The 25,915-nt window shown below is 44.3% G+C and overlaps 1 protein-coding gene and 1 long non-coding RNA gene across 3 annotated transcripts; both read left to right on the plus strand.

Moving 5' to 3' along the window:
• Positions 1 to 343: 343 nt before the first annotated feature.
• On the plus strand, positions 344 to 13,963 carry LOC123397814. 2 transcript variants are annotated; one of them, XR_006610034.1, is made up of 3 exons: positions 433 to 10,924; positions 11,021 to 13,102; positions 13,182 to 13,963. It is a non-coding gene; the product is annotated as an uncharacterized LOC123397814 (long non-coding RNA). The 2 variants fall into 2 exon arrangements; XR_006610028.1 differs by having other exon boundaries at positions 344 to 10,924; positions 11,021 to 13,963.
• A 2,772-nt stretch (positions 13,964 to 16,735) lies between these two features.
• LOC123395978 (hornerin-like) lies at positions 16,736 to 24,987 on the plus strand. The gene is made up of 6 exons (XM_045091005.1): positions 16,736 to 16,893; positions 19,173 to 19,434; positions 19,607 to 19,857; positions 21,779 to 22,408; positions 23,416 to 23,851; positions 24,443 to 24,987. The coding sequence occupies exons 2-6, from the start codon at positions 19,209 to 19,211 to the stop codon at positions 24,730 to 24,732; spliced, it is 1,833 nt and encodes a 610-aa protein (XP_044946940.1). The 5' UTR covers positions 16,736 to 16,893; positions 19,173 to 19,208; the 3' UTR covers positions 24,733 to 24,987.
• Positions 24,988 to 25,915: the final 928 nt, after the last annotated feature.

Consider the following 25,915-nt stretch of genomic DNA (forward strand, 5'->3'; position numbering starts at 1 on the left):
GAAGGGCTCCTCCCTCCCTCCCCCCTCCAGTGAAGAGGGGGCAGATCCGGCACCGCCTCTGCTGCTCCTCCTCCCCTCCCTCCCTCCCTCCCTCCTCGACGACCATCCGTGTTGTTTGTAAGACTCTGTGCACCATGAATCTCTACGGAGGGAGTACACCTCTATTCTACGGACGGATGGCCGAGAAGGTAATACTCCTCATCCTTCCGGCGGACGGGGGTTTTGGTTGGTGGAGAAACCCCGTCCCCCGCGCCCCTCCGCCCGCCTCGGCGAGCCAGCCCGGCGGGGCTCCGTCCGGATCCGCTCGGCCGCCGCCGGCATCGGGCCCTTCGCATCGCCCCGCCCCGCCCCGCCTCCCCCGTCCATTCCGATTCCTCCGCCTCCCCGGTGGATCGATGCTCTGTCCCGGTCGGTCTCGGCCGGCGCACATGTGCCTCGCTAGTCCGTTTGGTGGTTTGTCTAGTCTCCTACCACCGGTATATTTTCCGCATGCCGCATGGATTTTCCCTTGGGATTCGATTGGCCCGATGATGATGGATAGGTAGACCCGCTCAGATCTGAGCTCGAAAAGCGGTCAGGAATGTCTACTGCGGCGGCGCTGGCTTCTCTGTTCTGGGCGCCGAGGCCTGTGTCCGGGCCAGCCCTTGCTTCCGCTGCACTGGAGCTCTGTCACTGGCCTAGAGCCGGCCCTTGTTGAGGCCTACTCCTCCTCCTCCTCGCCGTCGTCGCCGTCGCACCTTTGCCATGGCCTCGCTTCCCCTCGCCTCTTCTTTCGGTTCACCCGGACACGCCCCCAGTGCCAGCTTTGGAGCCCGCCGCCTGCATTAGCCTACGACGAAACTGAGATCTGAGGGCCATGTTGTTTGGTGCTTTCTTGTGGTTTGATGCTTTATTCTGATTGATCTCGCCATAGATTTACTTTCCCGGTTTGTTTTGTGCACTTGCAGTGTAATACCATGTTTTCGCTTGCTGCATGGATTTTCCTTTCTATTGGCCTGATGATGATTAGGGTGAGAGGCCCATGTGGGGATGGATGGATGGATAGGTCGATTGATCGGCTCAGGTTTAAGCTTGAGATGGGATTAGCCCTTGCATTCGCAAGCTTGAAGCCCCTGAAATGGCTAATACAGCGCCGGCCTTCTCTGTTCTAGGCGCTGAGGCATGTGTGCGTGGGTTGGCCGTTGCTTTTGCTCAAGCTCCGCCACTGACTGATGGGCTAGTTCCCTTCTTCCTTCCTTCCTCCTCTTCCTACCAGCTTACGGGTCACCGTGGTCACACATCTGTCGCTGCCGTCGTGGGCGTTGTCATGACCACCGCCATCGCCTGGTCTTCTCTATTGGTCCACCCAGACATGTCACAGTGCCAGCTTTGAAGCCCGCTGCATTAGCCTACGATGAACCTGAAATCTGAGGGCCATGTTGTAATACGAATTCTCAGGATTTTCGTTTGAATCGAATTCTTTTGCGTGGACTCACTCTAAAACAACCAGCTTGCACATGGTCTTATACTGTTGTGCAGTGCGCAATGGTGGAACCCGAACTCACAATGTGTGAAGCAGTGCTTTGCCTTTGGGCCATGCATGTGCGCCTGCCTGTCTTTGCCGAGATCTGGTCTAGTGTTTTGGTAAGATAATTAACTGGCCGCACTTAATCAGCCACAACCATCCCTCATGTGTTAGATATGATGGCGTAGGATCACCCTGACAGATGTTACCCTATATTCTTGTTTTCGTTCCTTTTTCCTTATTCTGTGTCATGTGTCGTTTGAATAACTGTTCATTTGCCATTCTTGAATGCAGGTTGGCTCTTTTGTACTACCTCCGTCACGGTTTAGAAGGCACGGTTAAGTTTGCGTGCATTTCCACAACACACAAGGTTTAAGGCGCATTGCATTTACTCCTAGCAGCTAATTAGTACTCCATTGTACTACTTCTATATGCATGCGTAGTGTGAATACAATTTTTCAACTCATTTTACAGCCAATCAATAACCACCTAGGTTCTAGAGAATTTCCATGCACGCCTTCTAAACTGTGACGGAGGGAGTAGGAAATATTGACATGCTTTTGCTACAGAAATAGTGTTTAAAAAACTTCTTATTTGTTTTCTGTTTTTTCTTTCAGTTAGTTTTCTTACCAGTTCAACCTCATATTATATCTTCCATTTAATAAGATCCTAACCGTGAACTTTCCGCTTTGCACCAAAATTTCTCTTTTGAGTTTTTCACTATATAACATGTTTTTTTTTGGGATGGTGGTTACAAGCGTATTGCCTAATGATTAAAACTAATGTGAAGAGATGGCACGTGACATGATCATGTTAACCCTTCATTTGCACTGCTATCTCTTATGCTTAGATTTTGCATTATTGCCATTTGGCTTCTTCAACCTTTGAGTTTGCTTCAGACCGTGGTCAGGTTTGTTCTGTTAAGTTATGTTTCTGTTATCTTTTTGTTTGTTGCTTTGTTTTGCTTTGGCTATTTGTCTGAACCCTTCATTTGCACTTAGTTTCTATTGTGACAGAATCCTGATGTTTCATTTTGTTCTTGATGGTGGATAGGATCATATAAGTTTTCTCTTTTATACATTGCCCAATGATGAAAATTGAAAATGTAGAGATGGCACTTGGACATGATCGTCTCCTCCCTGTCCCCCTTCTCCTCTCTCTCTCTCTCTCTCTCTCTCTCTCTCTCTCTCTCTGCGTGGATGTGTAATGGCACATGCAGTAGCAACAGCAACAACAACAACAACAGCAGCAGCAGCAACAACAACAGCAGTTGATACCATATCAATCTTTCACATGCCTTATGGACTAAAGGGAGATCATTTCTTGTGTCATCAATGAATGCTACATCTATGGCACCTGAGGGCATGATGTTTCTTCACCTTACACTAATAACCGGCAAAATTTGCATGGATACATTCATTTTCAGTTTCATCTTCCTTCAATAGCATTGCTGTCTCTTACGTTCGAATTTTGCATCATTTTCGCTTTGTTTCATCATTTTTGTGCATTTGTTGTGGTTCCATCTGATTATGATTAAGTTTGCTCTGTTGATTTCTTCATTACTTTTGTAGTACCTTCTTAGCTTGTTGTTTTGCTTTTCACTTCATCGGAGGAAAATCTTTGGTGTTTCATGATTTATCACGACTGACCACTGTTGTAAATCAGCATGCATTTGAGTTCCGATCTCGAAGTGGTAGCCCTTTACCAGCGTGAAGGTTTTGAAATGGCCAAAGCATTGTCGGTTTCTGTCTGTAATGTTTATTAGTGGTTTTTAGTTGGTATTTTGGTTATGGTTTGTGCTTCAAAATTGTGCATGAAGTCCTGATACTGATCCTATACACCAATTAGTAATGCCTTCTACGGTGTATTGCCCATTGATGAAGACTAATATGTAGATATGGCACATTACATGGTCCCTCACTCCCTCCCTCCCTCGATCTCGGTATAAATGTACTTAGGTAATCTGTTGGTGATTTGTAGTCTGCTACTAGCAGTATATTTTTCACATGCTGCATGGATTTTCCTTTGGATTGGCCCGATGATGATCAGGCTGAAACCCCCCAATGCAGGGATGTGGATGGATGGCTAGATAGATAGATCAGCTCAGATCTGAGCTTGGAAAGCGATCAGAAATGGCTAATGCGGCGCTGTATTCTCTGTTCTGGGCGCAGCTTTGCCACTGACCTAGGGGGCCGACCCTTGTTGAGGTCTACCTCTCCTTCCTTCTCCTCCTTGTTGTCGTCGCCGTCGCACTTTCACCATGGCCTCGCCTCTTCTTTTGGTTCACCCAGACATGCCCCCGTGCTGCCAGCTTTGTGGCCCGCTGCATTAGCCTGCGATGAAACTGAAATCTGAGGGCCATGTTGTGATACAAAATTCTCGGTATTTTCGTCTGAATCGAACTCTTTTGCACGGTCACACTGTAAAACAGACTGCTTATGCACATTGTGTTATTTTGTAGTGTAGTATGCAATGGTGGAATGGAATGCCATCTTACAATGTGTGGAGCACTCCTAGGCTAGTGATTTGTAGGATAATTAATCGATTGCACGGAATCGCCCACGCTAATCTCCTATGTTTATTTTCCTCTTTGTTTCCTTCGGCTTTCTGGTGGTTTGATGCTTTGTTCTGATTGATCTCGGCATAGATTACTTATGTGGGTTGTTTTGTGCGTTTGTAGTGTATGCTATGTTTTCGCTTGTTACATGGACTTTCCTTTCTCTTGGCCTGATGATGATTATGGTGAAAGGCCCATTGCGGGGATGGATAGATAGCTCGATCGATCGGCTCAGGTTTAAGCTTTAAATGGGATCTCAGCCGTTGCATTCGCAAGGTTGAGGCCCCTGAAATGGCTAATGCAGCGCCGACCTTCTCTGTTCTAGGCGCTGGGGCATGTGTGCTTGGGTTAGCCGTTGCTTTTGCTCAAGCTCCGCCACTGACTGATGGGCTGGTTCCCTTCTTCCTTCTCTTCCTACCAGCTCACGTGTCACAATGGTGACACAGCTGTCGCTGCCGTTTCGTCGTAGTCACCACCACCACCACCACCATCTCCTGGTCTTCTCTATTGGTCCACCCAGACACATTACAGTGCCAGCTTTGAAACCCTCTGCATTAGCCTATGATGTACCTGAAATCTGAAGGCCATGTTGTAATACAAATTCTCGGGATTTTCATATGAATTGAACTCTTTTGTGTGGACTCACTGTTAAACAGCCAGCTTGCACATGGTGTTGTACTGTTGTGCAGTGCGCAATGGTGGAATCTGATCTCACAATGTGCGAAGCAGTGCTTTGCGTTTGGGCCATGCATGTGCGCCTGCCTGTCTTTGCCGAGATCTGGGCTAGTGTTTTGGTAAGATAATTAACTGGCTTCATTTGCACTGCTATCTCTTATGCTTTGATTTTGCATTATTGCCATTTGGCTTCTTCAACCTTTTGAATTTGCTTCAGATCGTGGACAGGTTTGTTCTGTTAAGTTGTTCATTATGTTTCTGTTATCTTTTTGTTTGTTGCTTTGTTTTGCTTTGGTTATTTGGACCGAACCCTTCATTTGCACTTAATTTCTATTGTGACAGAATCCTGATGTTTCATTTTGTTCTTGATGGTGGATAGGATCATATAAATTCTCTTCTATACATTGCCCAATGATGAAAACTGAAAATGTAGAGATGGCACTTGGACATGATCCTCTCCTCCCTGTCCTCCTCCTCGTCCTCTCTCTCTCTCTCTCTCTCTCTCTCTCTCTGCGTAGATGTGTAATGGCAGATGCAGCAGCAGCAACAGCAACAGCAGTTGACACCAGATCAATCTTTCACATGCCTTATGGACAAAAGGGAGATAATTTCTTGCGCCATCAATGAATTCTACACCTATGGCACCTGAGGGCATGATGTTTCTTTACCTTACACTAATAACCAGCAAAATTTGCATGGATACATTTATTTTCAGTTTCATCTCAATAGCATTGCTGTCAGATTTTGCATTATTTTCGCTTTGGTTCATCATTTTTGTGCATTTGCTGTGGTTCCATCTGATCATGATTAAGTTTGCTCTGTTGATTTCCTCATTACTTTTGTAGTACCTTCTTAGCTTGTTGTTTTGCTTTTCACCTCAGCGGAGAAAAATCTTTTGTTGTTTCATGATTTATCACGACTGATCGCTGTTGTAAAACAGCATGCATTTGAGTTCCCATCTCGAAGAGGTCCTTTACCAGGTTGAAGTTTTTGAAATGGCCAAAGCATTGTTGGTTTCTGTCTGTAATGTTTATTAGTGGTTTTTAGTTAGTATTTTTGTTATGATTTGCTTCAAAATTGTCCATGAAGTCCTGATACTGGTTCTATACACCAATTAGTAATGCCTCCTACGGTGTATTGCCCAATGATGAAGACTAATATGTAGAGATGGCTCCCCCAACCCCCCATCTCTCTGAGTACGTGCACGTGCTGACAGCAGATATAACTTTGTGGATGGATCTAAGATCATTATTTGCGCTATCAGTGAATCGGACATATATGAACAACTGAAGACACAATTTGTTTGTTATGTTTCTAGTATCCTTTTTGTTGTTGTTTGCCTTCACTTTGGCTATTTGATCTGATCGATGTTAGTAGTAGTTTTGTTTTCTTTGTTTATTTTGTAGTACAGTTTTATTGCTATATATTTTGCTTGCTACTTGGATTTGCCCTTGGCCCAATGATGAATACGATGGAGCCCTCATGGATGGATCGTCTTAGATTTGTGCTCCAAACAGGGCCAACTGTTGCATTCGCAAAGTTGAAGCCCCTGAAAATGGCTAATGCAGCACCGTCTTCTCTGTTCTGGGTGCTGAGGCATGTGTCTTGGGTCTACCGTTGCTTGTGCTGAAGCTTTGGCACTGACTCTGGGCCAGGCAAAAGGCGCTCTTCTTCTTCTTCTTCTTCTTCACTCGGTTGTTGTTGTCTCTGGCAACTCATGTGCTATACCGGTGAACCAAGGCACGCCCAAGTGCCAGCTTTGAAGCCTGCTGCATTAGCCTGTGATGAGACTGACATCTGAGGGTCATATTTTAATACAACCTTGTTGGTATTTTCAATGGAATCGTACTCTTTTGCATGTGCTCACTGCCTAACAGCCAGTGTGCACTCATGCTGTCATGGTTTGACACTGTCATGGAGATGCCCAATGGTGTAATTGGGCAGGCATGCTTTGCTTCTCTTATTTCACTATCATGGTATATTAGCTAAGGTTTAGGCCAGTGTTTTGAATAAAGGTATGTGCTTCATGGTGCTGAACTGTATATGCGGTTTGCTAGCACTTTCCATCTGTTCGGACTTTTGGTTGCGTTGGCTAGTGCTGGATCACTGTTCCACAATCAATGCCACAAAATCACTCGCATCCCCCTTCCATATTTTTAGATATGATGGCAGAGGATCACACTCTGACAGATCATACTAGTTCATCTGAGGATAGTTTTTCATACATCCATTCTTTTTATTTCTTTGTGCTATTATTATTGTTGTGTCACGTGTCATATGTATCATAAACATTTCATTATCCATTCTAAGATGCAGGTTGGTTCTTCTATGTAGTAAACGCTATATCCGCATTTAGTCATCAAATGTCTTGTCTATGTTTGTTGATTTTCTTTCTGCTTTATTATCAGTTTGTGTTTTTTCCTGTGTCTCTTTGCGAAACCTCATATTACACCTTGACCTAACTGATATCCCAATTTTGGGCATTTGGCTTGCCCTTAATTTCTATTGTGACAGAATCCTGATGTTTCATTTTTGTTCTTGATGGTGGATAGAATCATATAAGTGTTGGCTTCTAGTATAATGCATCACCCAATGATGAAAACAGGAAATGTAGAGATGGCACTTGGACATGATCCTCTCCTCCCCCCTCCCTCCTCTCTCTCTCTCTCTCTCTCTCTCTCTCTCTCTCTCTCTCTCTCTCTCTCTCTCTGCATGGATGCGTAATGGTACATGCAGCAGCAGTAGCAGTAGCAGTTCACAACAGATCTTTCACATGCCTTATGGACAAAAGGGAGATCATATCTTGTGCCATCAATGAATGCCTACATCTATGGCACCTGAGGGCATGATGTTTTTTTTTCATACCTTGGTAATTAGTGTCAAAATTTGCATGGATATATTTAGTTTCAGTTTCATCTTCCAGATTGTCTCTGTTGGCTTGATGGGGACCCTTCACTAGCATTGTTGTCTCTTATGTTCAGATTTTGCATCATTTTCGCTTTGCTTCATCATTTTTTTGCTGGGGTTTCGTCTGATTATGATTAAGTTTGCTCCGTTGATTTTTCATTACTTTTATAGCACTCACTCCGTCCCAAAATAAGTGTGGCTGATTTAGTAAAAAGTTGTACTAAATCAGCGACACTTACTTTGAGACGGAAGGAGTATCTTTTTAGCTTGTTTTGCATTTCACCTCAGCAGAGGAAAATATATAGTGTTTCATGATTTATCACGAGTGATCGCTGTTGTAAATCAGCTTGCATTTGAGTTCCAGTCTCGAAGTGGTAGCTCTTTACCCAGGGTGATGGTTTTGAAGTGGCCAAAGCATTGTTGGTTTCTCTCTGTAATGTTTATTAGTGGTTTTGGTTGTGACTTGGTACTTCAAAATTTTCCATGAAGTGCTGATACCGGTTCTATACACCAAGACTAGTCTTTTGGATGGTGGTTAGAAGTATAGCCCAATGATGAAAACTAATACGTAGAGATGACACATGACATGCCCCCTCCCCCCCTGAGTGTCCACCTGTGTGTGCGCGCGCGCGTGCGTGTGTTGACAGCAGATTTACCTTTGTGGATGAATTTAAGATCATCCCTTGTGCCATCAGCGAATGCTACATATATGAGCAACTGAAGGCGCATGCTTCATTTTTGCCATCTTACACAAATTATGGGTAAACCTTTTTTAATATATTTATTTTTGGTCTCAACTTCCAGATCTGTATATATTGGCTTGATGGAAATCCTTCATTTGCATTCCTGTCTCTTATGTTTAGATTTTGCATTATTGCCATTTGGCTTCTTCAGTTTTGTAAATTTGTTTGTTTCATCTGGGCATCGTCATTGTTTGTTATGTTTCTAGTATCTTTTTTGTTGTTGTTTGCCTTCGCTTTGGCTATTTGATCTGATTGATCTTGGTATAGTTTTATTTTCTTGGTTTATTTTGTAGTAAAATTTTTACTGCTATATATTTTGCATGTTACTTGGATTTGCACTTGGCCCCATGATGATTATGATGGAGCCTCCATGCATGGGTGGATTGGCTTAGTTTTGAGCTCCAAACAGGCCCAGCCACTGCATTCACAAAGTTGAGGCCCCTGAAATGGCTAATGCAGCACTGTCTGCTCTGTTCTGGCCGCTGAGGCATGTGTCTTGGGTCAGCTGTTGCTTCAGCTGAAGCTTTGCCACTGACTGATGAGCCGTCCCATACTGCCTGTCCATCTCTCCCCCTTCCTTCCCTTCCTTCTGGCTCATGTGTCACTGTGGTGACACCGCCTGCCCTCGTTGCCGTCGCCGTCGTCGTTGCCATCATCTTGTGTCCTCTATCTGGCTACCCAGACACGCCCAAGTACCAGCTTTGGAGCTCGCTGCCTGCATTAGCCTATGATGAAACTGAAATTTGAGGGCAATGTTGTAATACAGAATTCTCCATCTGAATTGAACTTTTTTGCACGGGCTCACTTTCAAAACAGCCAGCTTTCTCATGTATGCACAATGGTGGAATGCCACCTTGCAATTTGTGGAGCAGTCCATGCGGGCATGTATACGCTGACTGCCTGTCTTCGTCAATATCTAGGCTATTGCACTGGTAAGATAATTATTTGATATCACTGAATCACCCACACCCATACCAGATGTGTTAGATATGATGTCATAGTATCACATCTGACAGATGTGACCATTTCAACCAAGGATAATTTTTTGTATATTTATATTCTTGATTTTGTTTCTTTTACGCTATTTTGTGTCATGTGTCATCAAGAACTGTTCATTTTCCATTCTCAACTGCAGGTTGGCTCTTTTGTAGTAAATATGGCATACTTTTAGTACAGATTTAGTGGCGGGGCATATTTTATATGTGTCCTGCTTTTCTTTCTTTTTTCTTAGCAGTTTAACTTCATATTACATCTTCCCCATTTAAGAGCCTAATTGTGAACTTAGGTCTTTGCGCAAAAATTTCTATTTTGACTACAATGATGATTTATTTTGTTTTGGATGGTTCTTAGAAGTATTACCTTCTAGAATTTATTGCCCAATGATGAAAACAAGTACTAGTATGTGTGTGTGTGCTCACAGCTGATTACATTTGTTTATGCCCTTATGGATGAATTGAAGATCGTCTCTCTGTCTTGTGCCATCAAGCAATGCTACATGTTACATACTCCCTCTGTCCCAAAATAGCTGTCTCAACTTTGTACTAGCTCTAGTACAAAGTTGTATTAAGTTTAAGACACTTATTTTGGGACGGAGGGAGTATATGAATTACTGAAGGCACAGGCTTCATTGTCATACCTTACACAAATTACAGTAAACTTTTGTTTGATACATTGATTTTCAATTTAGTCTTGCAGATCTGTATATATTCGCTCAATGGAAACCCTTCATTTGCTTAGATTTTGCATTATCACCACTTGGCTTCTTCAATTTTGTGATTTTGCTTGTTTAATCTGGTCAAGGTCAGGTTGGTTCTTCTGTATTAAATGTAACATGCTACAGATTCAGTGATAAAATGTCTTGTCTATGCTTGTTGATTTTCTTTGTGCTTCGTTATCAGTTTTCCTATGCCTCTTTATGAAACATCATATTACACCTTGACACAATTAATATCCCAATTGTGAACCTCTGGCCTGCACTAAATTTCTACCTTCCCTCCCTCCATCCTTTCCTCTCTCCCTCGTAATGGTACATGCAGCAGCAGCTCATACCAGATCAATTTTTCACATGCCTTATGGACAAACGGGAGATCATTTCTTGTGCCATCAATGAATGCTACTGCTACATTTATGGCACCTGAGGGCATGGTGTTTCTTTTTCATACCTTACACTAATTACCGGCAAAATCTGCATGCATATATTTGTTTTTGGTTTCATCGTCCAAATCCGTTGCTAATCTAAATTGGATATTCTAAATATAAGAGGATGTGGTTGCAGACCTGTGTGTGTGTAATGAATTGGATAAAATTTATTTTAAGGTGACTAATCTAACTATAGGAGGATGCGGCTGCAGACCTTGGGATGTTTTCCAGTTTATTGTTGGAAATAATTGGTCGGCTGTTAATTTGAAGATGACAAGGACATAACGAGGAGTAAAATTTAAAGGCTTCTTTAGTGGAGGGGTACGAGAAGCCCGGATCAGCCAAGGAAGCAGGCGAGAGCTGCCGTGTATAGATCGGTCGAGGGAGGAGTTTTGTGCTGTAAGGGTTTCTCACAGACTGATTTTCATGGTTAGATGTATTGTCATTGCGTATATCATTATCTCCCAAGTCTGATTAGTGTTTGATTTTGGACAGATTTGTTTGGGATCTGCTTTGAAGCAAGCACCATTCCTTGCGGTCACACGTAAATTTTAAGTCCTGTCTATTAATAGTTGGTTCAGAACATTTGGAGCACATTGACAAGTTTCAGTTTTAAGGATTTATGATACCCCATTTCCACTGTTTTTTCCCAATATGTCAATGTGTGACGTGTCTAAACCTCATTATTTCCCTTTGTTATAGTCATTATTCAGCATGGAGCAGCACCGCTGCACACTTATCAACAGATCATTCATATAAAACTTGATATATTGCAGAGTTGTGCTTCCATCATTTCCTAAGATATACTGAAATTAAAAGTTCAGCTTCTATTTGTCGAGCTAGTTTCTTTTCACAGCCGACAGCAGAACCTAAATAATATGTCCTTAATATGCTTTAATTCCTATAATCAACGGCTACAGATTTCTTCCAACACTGTAATGCTAGGCTGGGGTTTGAGGTTTTCGCTACTGCTCTCATCTTCGATGCTATCTCAAATTACTAACATTTTAATATTATGTTTCACTTTCACCAGGATTAGGTTCTTTTATCCATGTGGTGGTATGATTTAAATGTGAGAACAGAGGCCATGTATTTACCACGACGTACATCGTAGTTTGAGTTTTCATCAATGCTGTTGTTATTTTTATCCATCTGTAGCGTCATATAAATGAGTTCTGACATGGTCATTTCACAGAATGAGTAAACACCATGTGAAAGATATTATAAAAGAGTTCTACCGATCTCTGGTTGGTCGGTAGAAGCTTCACTCGCGACTGTGTGCCTTTCTGCCTTAAGAAGTTCTTTTCCTTGTCGAAGAACAGTATAATGTTTATGGGCCAGTTTACATGTGGTAGAAAAATATCAGTGAATGTAGCAGATATTTTGCATTGACTTTAAACCAGTCTCACATGGAGAACAGTCTCATTGTGTCATAAGGTGATAACTATAAAGCCCACACCATGTGAAAGATATTATAAATTTACTCTTCATAGACTGTTTTCTACTACGAGCACTTGATTGTCTTGTGACTGTAGCCATGGATAAAGTACAACTTAATTTGATGTGTAATATCATGACGTGAGATGTAGTTCTCCTGTTGAATTAATTCCATTTAGAATCACTGTGCTCGAGGTAGACAAGCAAAATAGGTAGTGCATTTACCACCATGATATGAGCCATTAGCCTTGCTTCCTAGAGAAATAGATATATGTTCCAATGTCTTGGTGAGGTTTCTTGGTGGATCGGAGCAAGCAACACTGCAACAGTACCAGATGGTGTGGGTATGTTTCAAAATTTTCTGCATTTTGAGGATACACTTCCATCCTTTAGGAAATTATTCTCTTGTTTAAGATGTTTCAGTATCAACTACTTTCATCTTTCGATTTCCATTTTAATCCTGGTTCAGAGAGTGGCCTTTTTATTCCTGTTATTACACTTGAATGCTAAATTGCAAAGTGACACATGAATTGTTCTGAAGGACTGATGGTGATGTTTTCATATCGTCATTCTTACTGGGTGGCTATTGGCTCGGTCATTTTTGTAATCATGAAATGTTGCCAGATGCTGGACATGCATATCATCCTAATTATTTCCATGGTTTATTTAATAGAACACTAAGTTATTTTAAATAGAGGAAACATATTTCTCATCGTCTATTACTTAAAGAGTGAGTTTTATCACATAGCCCTTTGTGGGTAAAGATACAAGAGTTTACACCCCAATCTCTTGCTGTTTGTTGCATCAAGTTCTTCTGTGCCCATGGGCGCTCATTTGCTGACAACCCATTTGTTCTATATGGTTGTTGACAAAAGGTGGTTATATCTGCACTGCCATTGTTCATGAAAATTATTGTTATAGCAGGTCCTAATATTTGACATGGATCCTTTATATTCTGAAAACATGTGTTGTTTGTCCTTTCAATAACTAACTTAAATATTTGAATTATGCAGAGTGTGAGAAATTAGTGATGTCAACTTTCTGATAGGGAAAAAAGGAAAACATGTGCTTCTGTTATATGCCGGAAGATTGTGCTTAATGGGAGAGCATGAATGTTTCATTAAGCTGCTTTGGCCCCAGGTGTGTTCCATATTCGCATTGTTCCATTTGCGACTATCTTACTATATGCCACCTAAGATTTGGTTGATATTCTACGCAGGCAGAATCTGGTGATGCAGTACAACGTTTTCATGTTTCGATTTCCATTTTAATCGTGGTTCAGATAGCGACCAGTTCATAACGTGAGCTCTACTGTTGGAATTCTATCCTTCGGTGTTCCTTGGTTCCTCTGATCATTCCACTCGCTGAAATGAGAGACAGGCCCGTAGTTAGTTTACTTATGCCATCAATACTCATAAATGAGAGACAAGCTGGGGAATCCTTTGTTACCTAAAGGTTAATTAACTTTGTTCTTTTGTTTTTATTGTTGTGTGATACATATCCACCCTTCCCAAAGTTTTGTGTGGTAGCTGTAAGTTGGCATGTTCCCAAGTGCTGATGGACCCTAAAACCTGAATGTTGTACTTGGTTTGTAAGGTCTTACAGTTTCAGTGCTTTATTATTTGCTCATGGAGCTATGGCTCTGTTACGTCGGGCTAAGGTTTGATTTCTTGCAAGAGAATGCCAAGGTGTAGATGCAGACTCACTGATCGAATACTGGAATAAGAATGATGATCAATGCTCTAATGAAGCTGCATGCTGTAGCATTACTATCAGGATATATGGGCTAGGAACATACTTTTTCCACAGCGGGTTAGCCAAGCGTGGTTTTCAGGTGAAGTTGCCTATTAGTTTTTTCAGTTTTCTTGTGTCGATTTCTCTTCTACTGTAAAACAAAGGTTCACAGTTAGTATTCCCCTGATCCAAGAGTTCTTTTACTTGGAAGATCGGAGCATTATCGATAGAAGAATTGAGTTTTATAGCAATCTAACTTCAGACTTCCATACTAATTCCATTTTACGACACCATGATTTTTGGGGTATAACTAAGACTTTGTTCCCATTGAACATGAAATGCTGGATGACGAGATCATCTATGACAGTGATGGGTAGCGTTGCACTGATGATTCTGAGTATCTATATAGATCACATTAACACATTTCTGATAACTACAGTTCCAACTCATTGTGGATCCGTCTCTTATGGCTCAACGGGCCAAGCATCCCTATCTCTGGTTGGACAACACTAGCCTCTATAGTAACACTTATGGCCTGAGATTTTTCTAGGGATCATTCCATAATGTTGCAATAAAAGATCCTTTATACCGAGCTTTTTGTGCTACAACAAAATTATGGATAGCTGCTCTTTTTTATCTTTGTCGGAAAAAGGCTCATGCCCCGTTTTATCAAGGACCATGCAACTTGAAGCATACAACTCACACCACACACCCAAGACATAGAACATTGCATAAGAACAGCTACAACACCCCCACCACTCCAGGTGTCCGGACAAACCGTGGATTCCCAATACGACGCCTTCAAAAAGGCAACAACACCATCAAGAAGGGGAAGCCGACCACCCCTGGCACACGGCCAGCCGCAGCCCGCACCGCCCACGGCCCGTGCGACCCGATGCCGGCGTTGTCCGCATCGTGGCCACGTGTAGAAATTGCCAGCGTGACCAAAGGCAAGAACTACCACCTTGGCGCCCATCGCACCGCTGCCAAAAGGCCGTCGACGACCACTCCTGAGCATCGCCGCGCCGACGCACCCATCAACTAGCCCAATGCCTAGGCCTGATAAATATGGCCCACGCGTGACCTCCCACATGAGGGGATGAAGGGAGCCCTGCCGCCCTTTGGCAAGGGAGGAGAGGGAGTGCGGAAGGGAACATGGTGGTGGCGGCGGTAGGGGTTTGCCTCCCGGTGGCTCGCGGGAGGGAGGGGGGTGTTCCTCCGGTCGTAGTTGTTTGCAATGTTGTGATTCTCCTGCTTATTGCTTTTCATTTTTTCTTTGTGTAGGTTGTGTACACTCCAACATCTAAACCAAATCCAGCATGCAGTTGACAGTTTTTGGGTTGTGATGGTTACCAATGCAGATAGACATATCTAATCCAGTTTTTGCTTTTTTTTTTATCACTGAGCTTCATATTAGATGTGGTATAACTAGTCAAATTTGTACCAGCCTTCCTGCTTTTCACCTTTCCCATTACTACAATGTTTGTTTCTCCCCTAAGAGGGTGCTTGGATCCAAGAGACTAAAACTAGTGTGACTAAAACTAGTCTCTTTAAGAGGCTAAAGTTCCAAGCACCCCTGACTAAAGAGAGGCTAAAACTAGTCTTGAGGCTAAAAATCTTTTAGTCAGGGGTACCCCTACTAAAATATGCATTAGTCCTCTCTCTCCTCATTTAACTCCTCATGCAAGTTATGGGTTGGAGGGTTTGAAGGATAATAAATGCTCATTAACTTGATTCTAGTCTCTTTAGTATTTGGATTCAAGCATGGATGATGCTAGCAAGTTTTAGTCTCATTATTTGTAGTCATGAGACTAAAACGTATCCAAGCACCCTCTAAGTACTGTGAGGCTATCAGCCTGTTCTAGGCACATGTAAATGCTGTCAGCCTGTTCTAGGCATAAGTGGCTAAACTTTCAGCTGATGTTGTTCCTATATGACTTTATGGAGCGTTAATCAGGCCTTTTCAAGATGCAAACAAATTCCTAAATGACTTTATGTGCCATTCACCGAGGATGACAACGCACGGATTCAGCAATATACTCCCTCCCTTCCTGAATATAGGTTTCTCTAAAAGTTTCACTACTAACTATATAAGGATGTATATAGACACATTTGGAGTATAGATTCGTTCATATTGTTTCGTATGTAGTCTTTAATAGAGTCTTTAGAAAGGACGTGGATTTTTGGCTCTCTGGGGAGTATATGCTTCCTAATAAACAGTAAAATCAAAATAAATAGTAAATAAGTTTAAAAAAATTGTATTTTTTTTAGATGTTCATATTAGTGTGGCAAGTGTGCTTGTCAATTTTCATGTCATATGGTATAGTGGTGCTTCGTTGGTGAAAAAAAAAATGTAACATTTGTCGTTTGACTTGTTCATTTTGCATAGGCCAAAATACTTTCCGACCTATAAATTTGCGTGTGTCATCTGAGTGTGACACGAACACATCTATTTTTTTCAAAAAAAACCGACATCTATAAAATACATTTTTAACACACAGGAGTCTCTAGAGCCAAATTGAATATCCGTTTCAGAAAGACTTATATTCAGAAACGGAGGGAGTAGGTAGCGACTGGTTGCTGAGACGCCATAAAATGAAAAGGGGATAAGTCACAGAATGCATAGGTGCGGCTGGCTACCAAAGTCTTTTGCCTGTGCTCCAAAAAATAGACAAGCCACAGAATGCATGGGTGTGCGTGTGTGTGTGGCTATCTAAGCCTTTTGCTTGTGCAGCCGTGCTTGCGCTTCCGAATGTAAGCAAGCGAGTAATTCATGGGCACTGCAATACGTGCCTGTTGTTTGATCACCGAACGGTGGAGAAGAGGCCGGAACTCGAATGGAACGAAGCGGAGCAAGAGATACCGTGCTGCTAAATGGAATTAATTCGACAGGAGAACCTCATCGCCGGCTTTCGATGGCCAAGCCTTCGCTCTCTCTTCCCCCACGACGGCGGCGCGCTCGGCCGAGGCTGAGGCGCTTGCGGCGTGGCGCCCCGAGCCGCCGCCACCTGCCTGCCTGCCAGGAGGATTCCATCGCCCCACCACCACCGCGCGCGCGACGCGAGTGCGGCGCGAATCCGGTCCCCCCGTATAAGAGGCAGCGGCGGCGAGTGGGCGGACGGGAACCCAACCCGGCTCGCCAAACCGAATCCTCCCTCCCTCCTCCTCCTCCTCCTCCTGGTGCTGCGGCGGAATTGGTACCGATCCCTTCCTTTCCCTTCCTGTCTTCTTCCTCCATGCTTTTCATTTCTCCTTTCCCCTTGCTCGCTCGCTCGATCTCCGCGGGCTCCTTCATGATCTCGAGGTCACGGAATACGGATCCATCGATCCATCGATCCATGGATCGATCGCCGACGAACCCGGGTCTGAAGAACTTGTTTGACCGATGGATGTTCATCCGGTGTTGAATAATACTCCCTCCGTTCCTAAATATAAGTCTTTTAAGCGATTTCACTAAGGGTCTACATACGGAGCAAAATGATTGAATCTATATTCTAAAGTATGTCTATATACATCCGTATGTAGTCCACTAGTGAAATCTCTACAAAGACTTATATTTAAGAACGGAGGGAGTAATTAATAGGCCATCAGTATAGAACTTGTATCCGGCACTAGTCCATCCGGTGTTGAGCAGACGTCCAGAGATCCCCGTCGAGGGGTGCGTACGGGATAGCTGCCGGTCTAAGCATCAAAGAGCTCAGCCAATCTTGCTCGCAGCCACCTCCAGTGATCCGAATCAATCCGTTTGGAGTAAGATTTATCTGCCCGCGTCGAATTACAGAACTTGGATCCTTTAGCACCTGCACAGCTGATGACACATGAGGGAGAAGAAGCTTAGATCCCCGCACGGACGGGATATAGCACGCCGATGCGTTTATCTCCGGCGTTTACGGTAGATCTGCATGTGTAATTTGTCCTTCGCTTCTCTATGTTTTTCGGTCTTTTTTAGATGAAAAAATGGAGCTCTGCCAACCAACTTAAGTAAATCCGGTCAGTAACTAACGAACTGTAAGCTTTTTTTCAACAGAAATTAGTGATTCATGAGCTAGCCTGATTTCAAAGATGAACATCACATAGGTAGCCATCCACTTCAGGAGAAGCCCCTGCATTCACATTTTGCATTCAGCATCCTTTCAAACGACCACACCATTGCATCACATACCCTAGTAAAAAACTTTTCGAAAGTGTCTCGGATACAATATATCATTGAAGTTGGTCTTGGAACCTACCAATTTTTTTTTTGGCAAAGAGACTTACAAGTACATACTCCATCCGTAAACTAATATAAAAGCGTTTAGATTACTACTTTAGTTTGGCATGAGCTTTTTTCTTTTTTTCTTTTCTTGCATTGGATGTCTGGTCCGTTATCTTTTGATAGTGGAGCCTGGCCTTCTATAAGCGCCGTATGGAAGAAAAAATGTAGAAGGGGCCTAAAGCAGGACTAGGTCTGTTCTTCTCATGTCAATCTTCATGTCTGATCCGTCATCTTCCACCTACATTTCGAAATGTCCACAGTACATGCCCAACCATGCGTGAGCAACGCATCCTCATCATGTAAGTTTTGGTTGTGCAACCTTCATAGTGATCTCGATAAGAAAAGCTCGGAAAAAGTTTGGGAGAACAAGGAACATGGGACTCCGATCCACCCCTGCATGCTGTTATATACAGTATCATCTTGGCTTGGGATTAGCAGCATGCTGATCATGTAAGGTTGTATGCAAATCCAAATACATGAATGTTCTTAACTATGAGTCTATGACTAAACCCTAGGAGACAGGGTCAAACAATACCGCGCCGCGTAGTGCTCGTGCATTTGGTTGGAGTAAGAAATGCTACACTTCTATTTACCCTGTGTTACACGGCTAGTCAAGTCAGTTTAGCCCAAGATTTTAAAAAAAAATTTGTTTCGCTAGCCCATCTTCTCATCCTTGATCCACCTTCAAATTAATGACACTCCTTGGCGTATATCTTAGGAACATAGGATTTGAGATGGAGGCCATCTAGGACCGGAGCCCAGGCTCCATGGTCTAACAATCATTTCTCGAGAATCTCTCATAGTTAACTCATCACCATACTCAACCTCCATCGGGGAAACGCATTTAGGTTTAAATATAAAAAGAAGTGACTCATCCTAGCCATTGCAACAAAGCACCCCCCCCCTCCCCAAAAAAAATGTATCTCCTCTCCATCCACATTGGTCCAAGATGTAGAGATTGTATGGGTGCACATGGCCTTGTGTCCCTTAGGCACCAAACGACATCTCGATAAATAATGCATGTGCTACTATGGCTTTGATCTGCCATAATGTTTGAGATTGCGTACATTAACAGTTATACAATTCATGCATGGTATGACGATCTGATATATATATATATATATATATATATATATATATATATATATATATAATTTTTCTCCATGTAATATTTCTCTCAGCAGGATTTGCAAAGGATAAATACATTCACATTTTTTTCAGGGACACATCCTTACAGGGTAGGTTGGCAACGCAACAATGGAAGGAGGGAAGGACAAGAATAACACCACCGACAAAGGGCTGTTCTCAAACATGATGCATGGGTACCCGCCACATGGAGGATATGGATATCCTCCTCAAGGGTACCCGCCACCAGGGGTACCCTACCCCGCTCCTGGGGCGTATCCTCCTCCACCTGGCGCATACCCTCCGCAGTATGGTGGCTACCCGCCTCACGGTGGCTATCCTCCGGTCGGCTACCCTGGTATGCATCGATGGTTGATCAATTAAACATAATGTATGTCCTAATTTTATTCTTAGAGTTAATTTGCTCGGGTGGACCTTGATGATATGAGCAACTCTGTAATTGGACTTTCAGTTGTTGTTAGCTCTCCAGATTTATACTTATGCCATCACTTCTTGACCATTTGTTTCAGGCTATGGAGGTGGCCATGGAGGCTACGGTGGACACATGGGCTATGGAGGCGGCTACGGGGGTGTTGGCCACGGTCTCGGGCACCACCATGGAGGTCACGGCTACGGCCACTATGGTGGTGGAGGCCATGGCTACGGACACCACAGTCACGGGCACTACCACGGCGGGCACGGCTGGGGGCACCATGGCCACGGATATCACCACCACCACCACCATGGCAAGCATGGGTACGGCAAGTTCAAGAAGTGCAAGTGATATGGTCCGACGATTGCGCCTTATCAACTATCTTAAGTAAGCCTGGTTTCAGAAATACTCGCTGGGCTGGGAAGAGCTCTAGCATGTCCCCTGTGAGTCTGTGATGATGCAATGCACATGTGCTGTTACTACTAGATACTTACATAATTTGGCGCTGTAGCTAATAAGGTCCGCTAATAAATAGCGGAATCACATTACCACATGTTAGTCTCATTTGCTGCCATTCAGATGTTCTCTTTCGTCTAGCTTCCTCTAGCTAGGTATCATGCTCGATCAGTGATCAGTTCATGCTCCTAGTACGCATATCATGTGAAGGTCGGCGCATAGGTGCGATCGATCGTGGTGATCATCCTGCGCAGCCGGGCGGCACGAGGCCGGCGTTCATCATGTAGCAGGCTGGCAGCCGGGGGGGGGGGGGGGGGGGGGGGGGAGCTCCCGCGAGCAGTGTCTCCCTTCCTCAAATGCACCTTGATGAATAGTAAAATAAAATAAAATATTTTTTTGTTGTGCTAAACTTTGATAAATGTTTTATATGCTTGCAATATTTAGTCACCAAATGACAATTGTGGAAGGCGTGGCAAAAAGAAGCAAAATCTGCACCGTAAAATGTTTTCAAAACTAGTACTTTTTGGAATATCAATTTTTTTTTGCCACGAGTTCAATGAATAACATTTGTCAAAGTTCATCATAAAAATTGATGTTCCAAAAAAAACCATTTTTTAAATTTTTACTGTTCGTGAGGTAGCATTTGAGCTCGGAAGGGATGCTTTGTGCCCCAAAAGAAACCGTAGCAGGGTGACACGCTCAAACGAGTTTTTGTAGGTGACATGCTCTGTGTCCCAAATGGATGTATCAAAAAGATTGCCTCATCTATTAAATAAGAAGAAGAGAATTGTTCAGTTAATCACGAAGAACTAGGCAAAAACTGGTACAACAAGGACTTAGTCCACTTCCATAGACTGACACACTCAGGGCAAAGCCCACCCTTATCGACGACACGTCGACCTACAGCAAAACGACGCAGCTACGACTCTAGTGAAGAACTCTGAAGGACAAAACCAGGCACGGCTGGCGTCACGAAAGATTGCCGAACCCACAACCATTTAAAAGAGAGCAAAGCAAACGAGAGCTTATTGAAAAGAGAGTGATTGGGAGGATAAAATCTGGTCCAATGCGCTCTTGGACTCCTCAGCCCATTGAAAAGCGCCCACGCGTCACGCGTCGGCTTGTCGTCGTTTTAGATTGAATTTGTTTATTTTTATCCAGTTGTTTATTTTGGTTATTCAGATTCAATATGAACTTATTTGTCTGGTATATTCTTGTGCCTTTCAGGCTTCAATCTTGAAACAAATTGAGGCTCAAAGAAAGATTCACATTCTGATCAACCTGTGTTGGTTACTAGGTTTGGTTGGTGATGTTGTTTACTTTTCAATACACGCTGTATCATCCTCTTTTGTAGAGCTTGTTTGACGGGGAAACTTTTTATAAGTTGCATGAAATGGTTTCTCTATATTGTTTTATTCCAAACGTGTCTCATCACCAGCAAATATAACTTCCCATCTCCTCTCAGGATTTGCATGCGAGGCAAGCAAATATTGGGGCCCAATGCTTGGCCTTGTAATGTGTCATGTACTAGTATTTCTATACACGTGAAATTCTTGAATTACTTATAGCATTAGTCTAGATGTGCGTGCAACGCGCACACACACACTTATTAGTAATGACAGCAGCACCTCCTATGCCTTGGTCCGCAAAGAATGATGCATCCACATTCAGTTTTACGGACTTGGGATCAGGCCTGCTCCATCTTTGCACGGTTGCACCTATACAATACCTTTTTTTTTTTCTTTTTCCTTCCTTGCATTGGCCTGATGAAGATGTTTTCCAATTGCAAGGACCAACATGTGCCATCTCATAGGCGGTGGAAGGGAGAACCATCATGTGTGGATTGCCTTCAAACCGGCTGGGCTTAACGGGCAGCGGTTTGTCTGCTAGCGAGCGGGATCAAGCCTGGCCCAACACCCTTGGACGTCTTTTCTCAGCCCACCGCCGCAAGTGGGCCCATCCGGAAAAGCGCGTAACCGACACGCGTCGGCCCGTCGTCGTTTCAACGCGCACACGAATATCTAATCCTCTCCTCTCCCCGGGCGAAGCGACGTGGGGTTCCTTCGCCGCGTCGCTTTCTTCCTTTTTTCTTTTTTTTTTGGGTATGGAAAAAGTATATATCGCTCCCACGACTCAAGCTCGACGCGCTTCGGCCGCGCCTGCTGCCGCCTCGAGCGAAGCATCCTCGGGCCCCACCCGTCATCGACGCGGCCTACCAAGGTCAAATCCTACCCATCCATCCACCCACGAACGGCCCCGCGCTGCGGGACCCACCCAGGATTCGGTGCCCACCGCCCTCCCCCTATATAAAATCCCCCGGCAGACACAGGAGCCCAACAAGCACGGAGCACGGAGGAGATCGTCAGTTCGTCGTCGTCCATCCAGATCGGCTCGGCTTCTCCTTCTCCGACCTCGCGGAATCGCTCGTCTTCCCGTCCTCCAGGTACGCGCGCCTCCGTCTCATCCTATCCATCCCGCGCCGCCGACCCCCCTCGATTCATCGAGTAGTAGATCGTGGTGAAATTGGTGGGTGGGGATTTTTTCCTTCTGCCGGACGAGCTGGGTGGGGGATTCTCAGTTTCGAGGCCGTCCGTCCAAAGCGGGGTCGGTCACGGGTTTGGCTCTCCGCGGGATCTGGCTGGCTGGTTGGTCTGTTGCTTTGAGAAAACCCTACCTCGTCGTTGTGGTAGGGGGGGGGGGGTGGGCACACAAATAAGCCGTCAGCGCGTGGGAAGTCATGCCCTGAGGGTTTCGTCAGGTCGGATCGTCAGACGCGGCTCTCGATGGATCGATCGGTCGAGATCATGCCGTGGATTAGGCAGCGCTGTTGCGGAATTCGTGAGTCGGGGTGATCCGTACGGCTGAAATCTGGGGCTACTTGCGCCTGGTTTTAGTTTACGAAAAATCCCCCGAGTATTGCCGACTGATTAATCATGTCTGTATGCCCCCTCGATGTTTGTTTGGCTTGTAGGTGCATGTTTTCGCCTCTGTCTTGTATGAATAGATTGCTGCTTGTTAGGCAAGATGGTAGTGCGTGGACATGGTTTGGTCGTACGTATTTGGAGATTGGGATGAGAATTGGGCAGGCAGTTGGGCACCGTGGTTGGTTTGTTGTTGCGCCCTTTTGTACTCAAAACAGAGGACCATGTCTAATTGCTTGCACGAAGCGCTCGCTCAAGCACAGTATATGATTCTTTTGCTCTTTCAACAAGTCAAATGCTCTGCTAGAAGAACGGACGACTAGTTCAGCTCTAGCTGGCATAAACACACCAATGTGGTGCTACCGGCCCTCCAACCGACAGGGGAAAATATTATTGACTGTACATACATCGCATGTTTAGCGCCAATTCATATGCTTGGTGACAGCAAGGTTTCTCTGTCCTGTAATTTGATTCCTAGGGGATTCCTGTACCGCGAACTAACATTTTTGCCTGATCATGATATGTGCAGTTAGGTCCCTCAAGAGCAATGGGAGGAGGCAACGACGGCCATGGGTACCCGCCCGGTGGCCAGGGGGGATACCCTCCGGCAGGGTACCCGCCGCAGCAGGGAGGTTACCCTCCACAGCAAGGTTACCCGCCTGCACCTGGAGCTTACCCACCTCCACCTGGGGCTTACCCTCCCGCACCTGGGGCGTACCCTCCTGCTCCTGGAGCAGGTGGCAGTGATGGGGAGAAGGGGCTCCTCTCCAACATCATGCACGGCGTTGCCGGTGCTCATGGTGGTGGTCATGGGTACCCATCTGGTGGCCACGGGTACCCCCCGCAGCAGCATGGATACCCTCCGCAACAGGGGTACCCTCCTCAGCATGGATACCCTCCCCAGCAGCATGGCTACCCTCCACAGCAGCATGGCTACCCCCCTGCCGGCTACCCTGGCTCATCTGGTACGTACTGCTCCTTGTTTTCAGCTATATTATGTCAATATAAGGATCTGTGTGTAGTCATCATAGCACCAATTCTGTTAAGGAACACAATTTAGTTGTACTAGCATTTACATTTCCATGATTGGGATGCATTTATATGTGTAGTATGCTCTGCATCTTCAACATTGATACGCCAAGTTCAGTCTCAGGATATGACTAGTGGTTTATCTTAATGTTAGAGAGTCCCAAGTCCTGTTGTATGTACCATTGTTGAGCATTCATGCTCATCTGCTCCTTGGTTTTTAGTTATATTGCGTTGATAAGCATCTGTGCAAAGCCATCATAGCACCATTTCTGTTGGGAACTCCATTGAGTACTGCAATTTGTGCTACCATTTACATTTCCATGATTGATATTCATTTATAAGTGCAGTATGTGCTGAATTGATATGTATTTAGATGTGTTATATGTGCTGCATCTTCAACAGCATGCCGATTTCATCTCAGTATATGAGTAGTGGTTTATCTTATAATGTTGAAGAGATCCAAGCTCTGTTGTATCAATTTTTGCACCATTCTTGAGCATTCATACTCATCTGTTATCTTCTCTCAGGTCACAGTGGTAGCCACGGAGGAGGCATCGGCATGGGCGGCATGCTAGCTGGAGGCGCAGCAGCTGCTGCCGCCGCTTACGGAGCACACAAGATCTCTCACGGCGGGCACGGTGGAGGCGGACACATGATGGGAGGCATGATGGGCGGACATGGAGGCTACGGCGGTGGGTATGGCCACCACGGCGGCAAGTTCAAGCACGGGAAGCACGGCCATGGCAAGTTCAAGCACGGCAAGCATGGGAAGCACGGCATGTTCGGGGGCGGCGGCAAGTTCAAGAAGTGGAAGTAATGCGCTAGCTAGTAGCTGAATCAACAACAACAACAACAAAAAAAACCTAAACTCTTCGTGTAGGCTTCCAGAACTTGGTTTGGTCAGGGAAAGCCTTTGAGATGTATCTAAAGCAGGGTGTGGTGTGGTTGCTGCTCGGTCTCGTGGAGCTCTCATCCTTTCCTCTATATATAAATTTGGCACTATAGTCTGCGTTTGTGATGACAAGATATGACTTGCTAATAAGTACCTGAACATTGTGTGGTGCTATGCTTACCCTGTGCTGTTGCTGTTCATATATGTTTGTTATTGATGTGGCATCTGTTCTCTGTACTGATTGTGTTTGCTTTGCTGGTGGGCAATTGCTGCTCTAAGCACAGCATCACACCAGCATTTCAGAGATGCCTGTGGTAATTTCTGTTAACCTTAGAAGAGAGCAAATCGTATAAATTAAATTATTTGGGATTGTGAATTATTTTTTATATTCTATCCATTAATAGTGACCAAATTGTGTATTACCAAACGGTCGAAATCACCTTGTGGGCCAAGATGTTATGCTAGATTACGTTTCTTCCATCATATGCTTGCTGCCTATCATTGAAATATTTGCCTCCTAATATGCCATGAAACCCAAACACTTGTCCCTTTCTAGCAAATCTTGAATGGCTAAGTAGGCTTTGATCAGCTACTAATTATAGCGTTATGCGGAAGTATTTCATGATACCCATGCTCGAGGGGCCTTGCGTTTCTTATGCAGATGTTCTTGTCGGCCGACTGCTCTCACCAATCACTCACCACTCATTTCTCTTCTCCTCCATTGGTCTTTCTCGAACTCTTTCCCCCTTTCTTTCCCTCGTTTGGCCCCTCTCAAATCATTGCTAATTGATTGAATTGGTCCTTTAATCCGGTGTCATTTCCGTTCCTTGAGGTAATTTCCTTCATCTCATAAATTTTTATTGGTTGGATTTGCTATTTGGATTGTTTTGTTCATGTGGTTCCTAACCCTAGTTCTGAACATGGTTCTATAATATGATGTGGTTGAGTATTGTTGTTTCAATAGTGTTTCATTGTGATGTTGGTGAACAAACCTTATTGTTTGGGTTATCCCTAATGTTAATACTCAGGGTTATGGTTAGGGTTTGGATAATGCTTAATTTGGATGGACAAAGTGGTTTTATTAGCGATGTGGTATATTTATGTTGGA

Source organism: Hordeum vulgare, chromosome 1H (assembly GCF_904849725.1).
Source record: "Hordeum vulgare subsp. vulgare chromosome 1H, MorexV3_pseudomolecules_assembly, whole genome shotgun sequence".
Lineage (NCBI taxonomy): Eukaryota > Viridiplantae > Streptophyta > Magnoliopsida > Poales > Poaceae > Hordeum > Hordeum vulgare.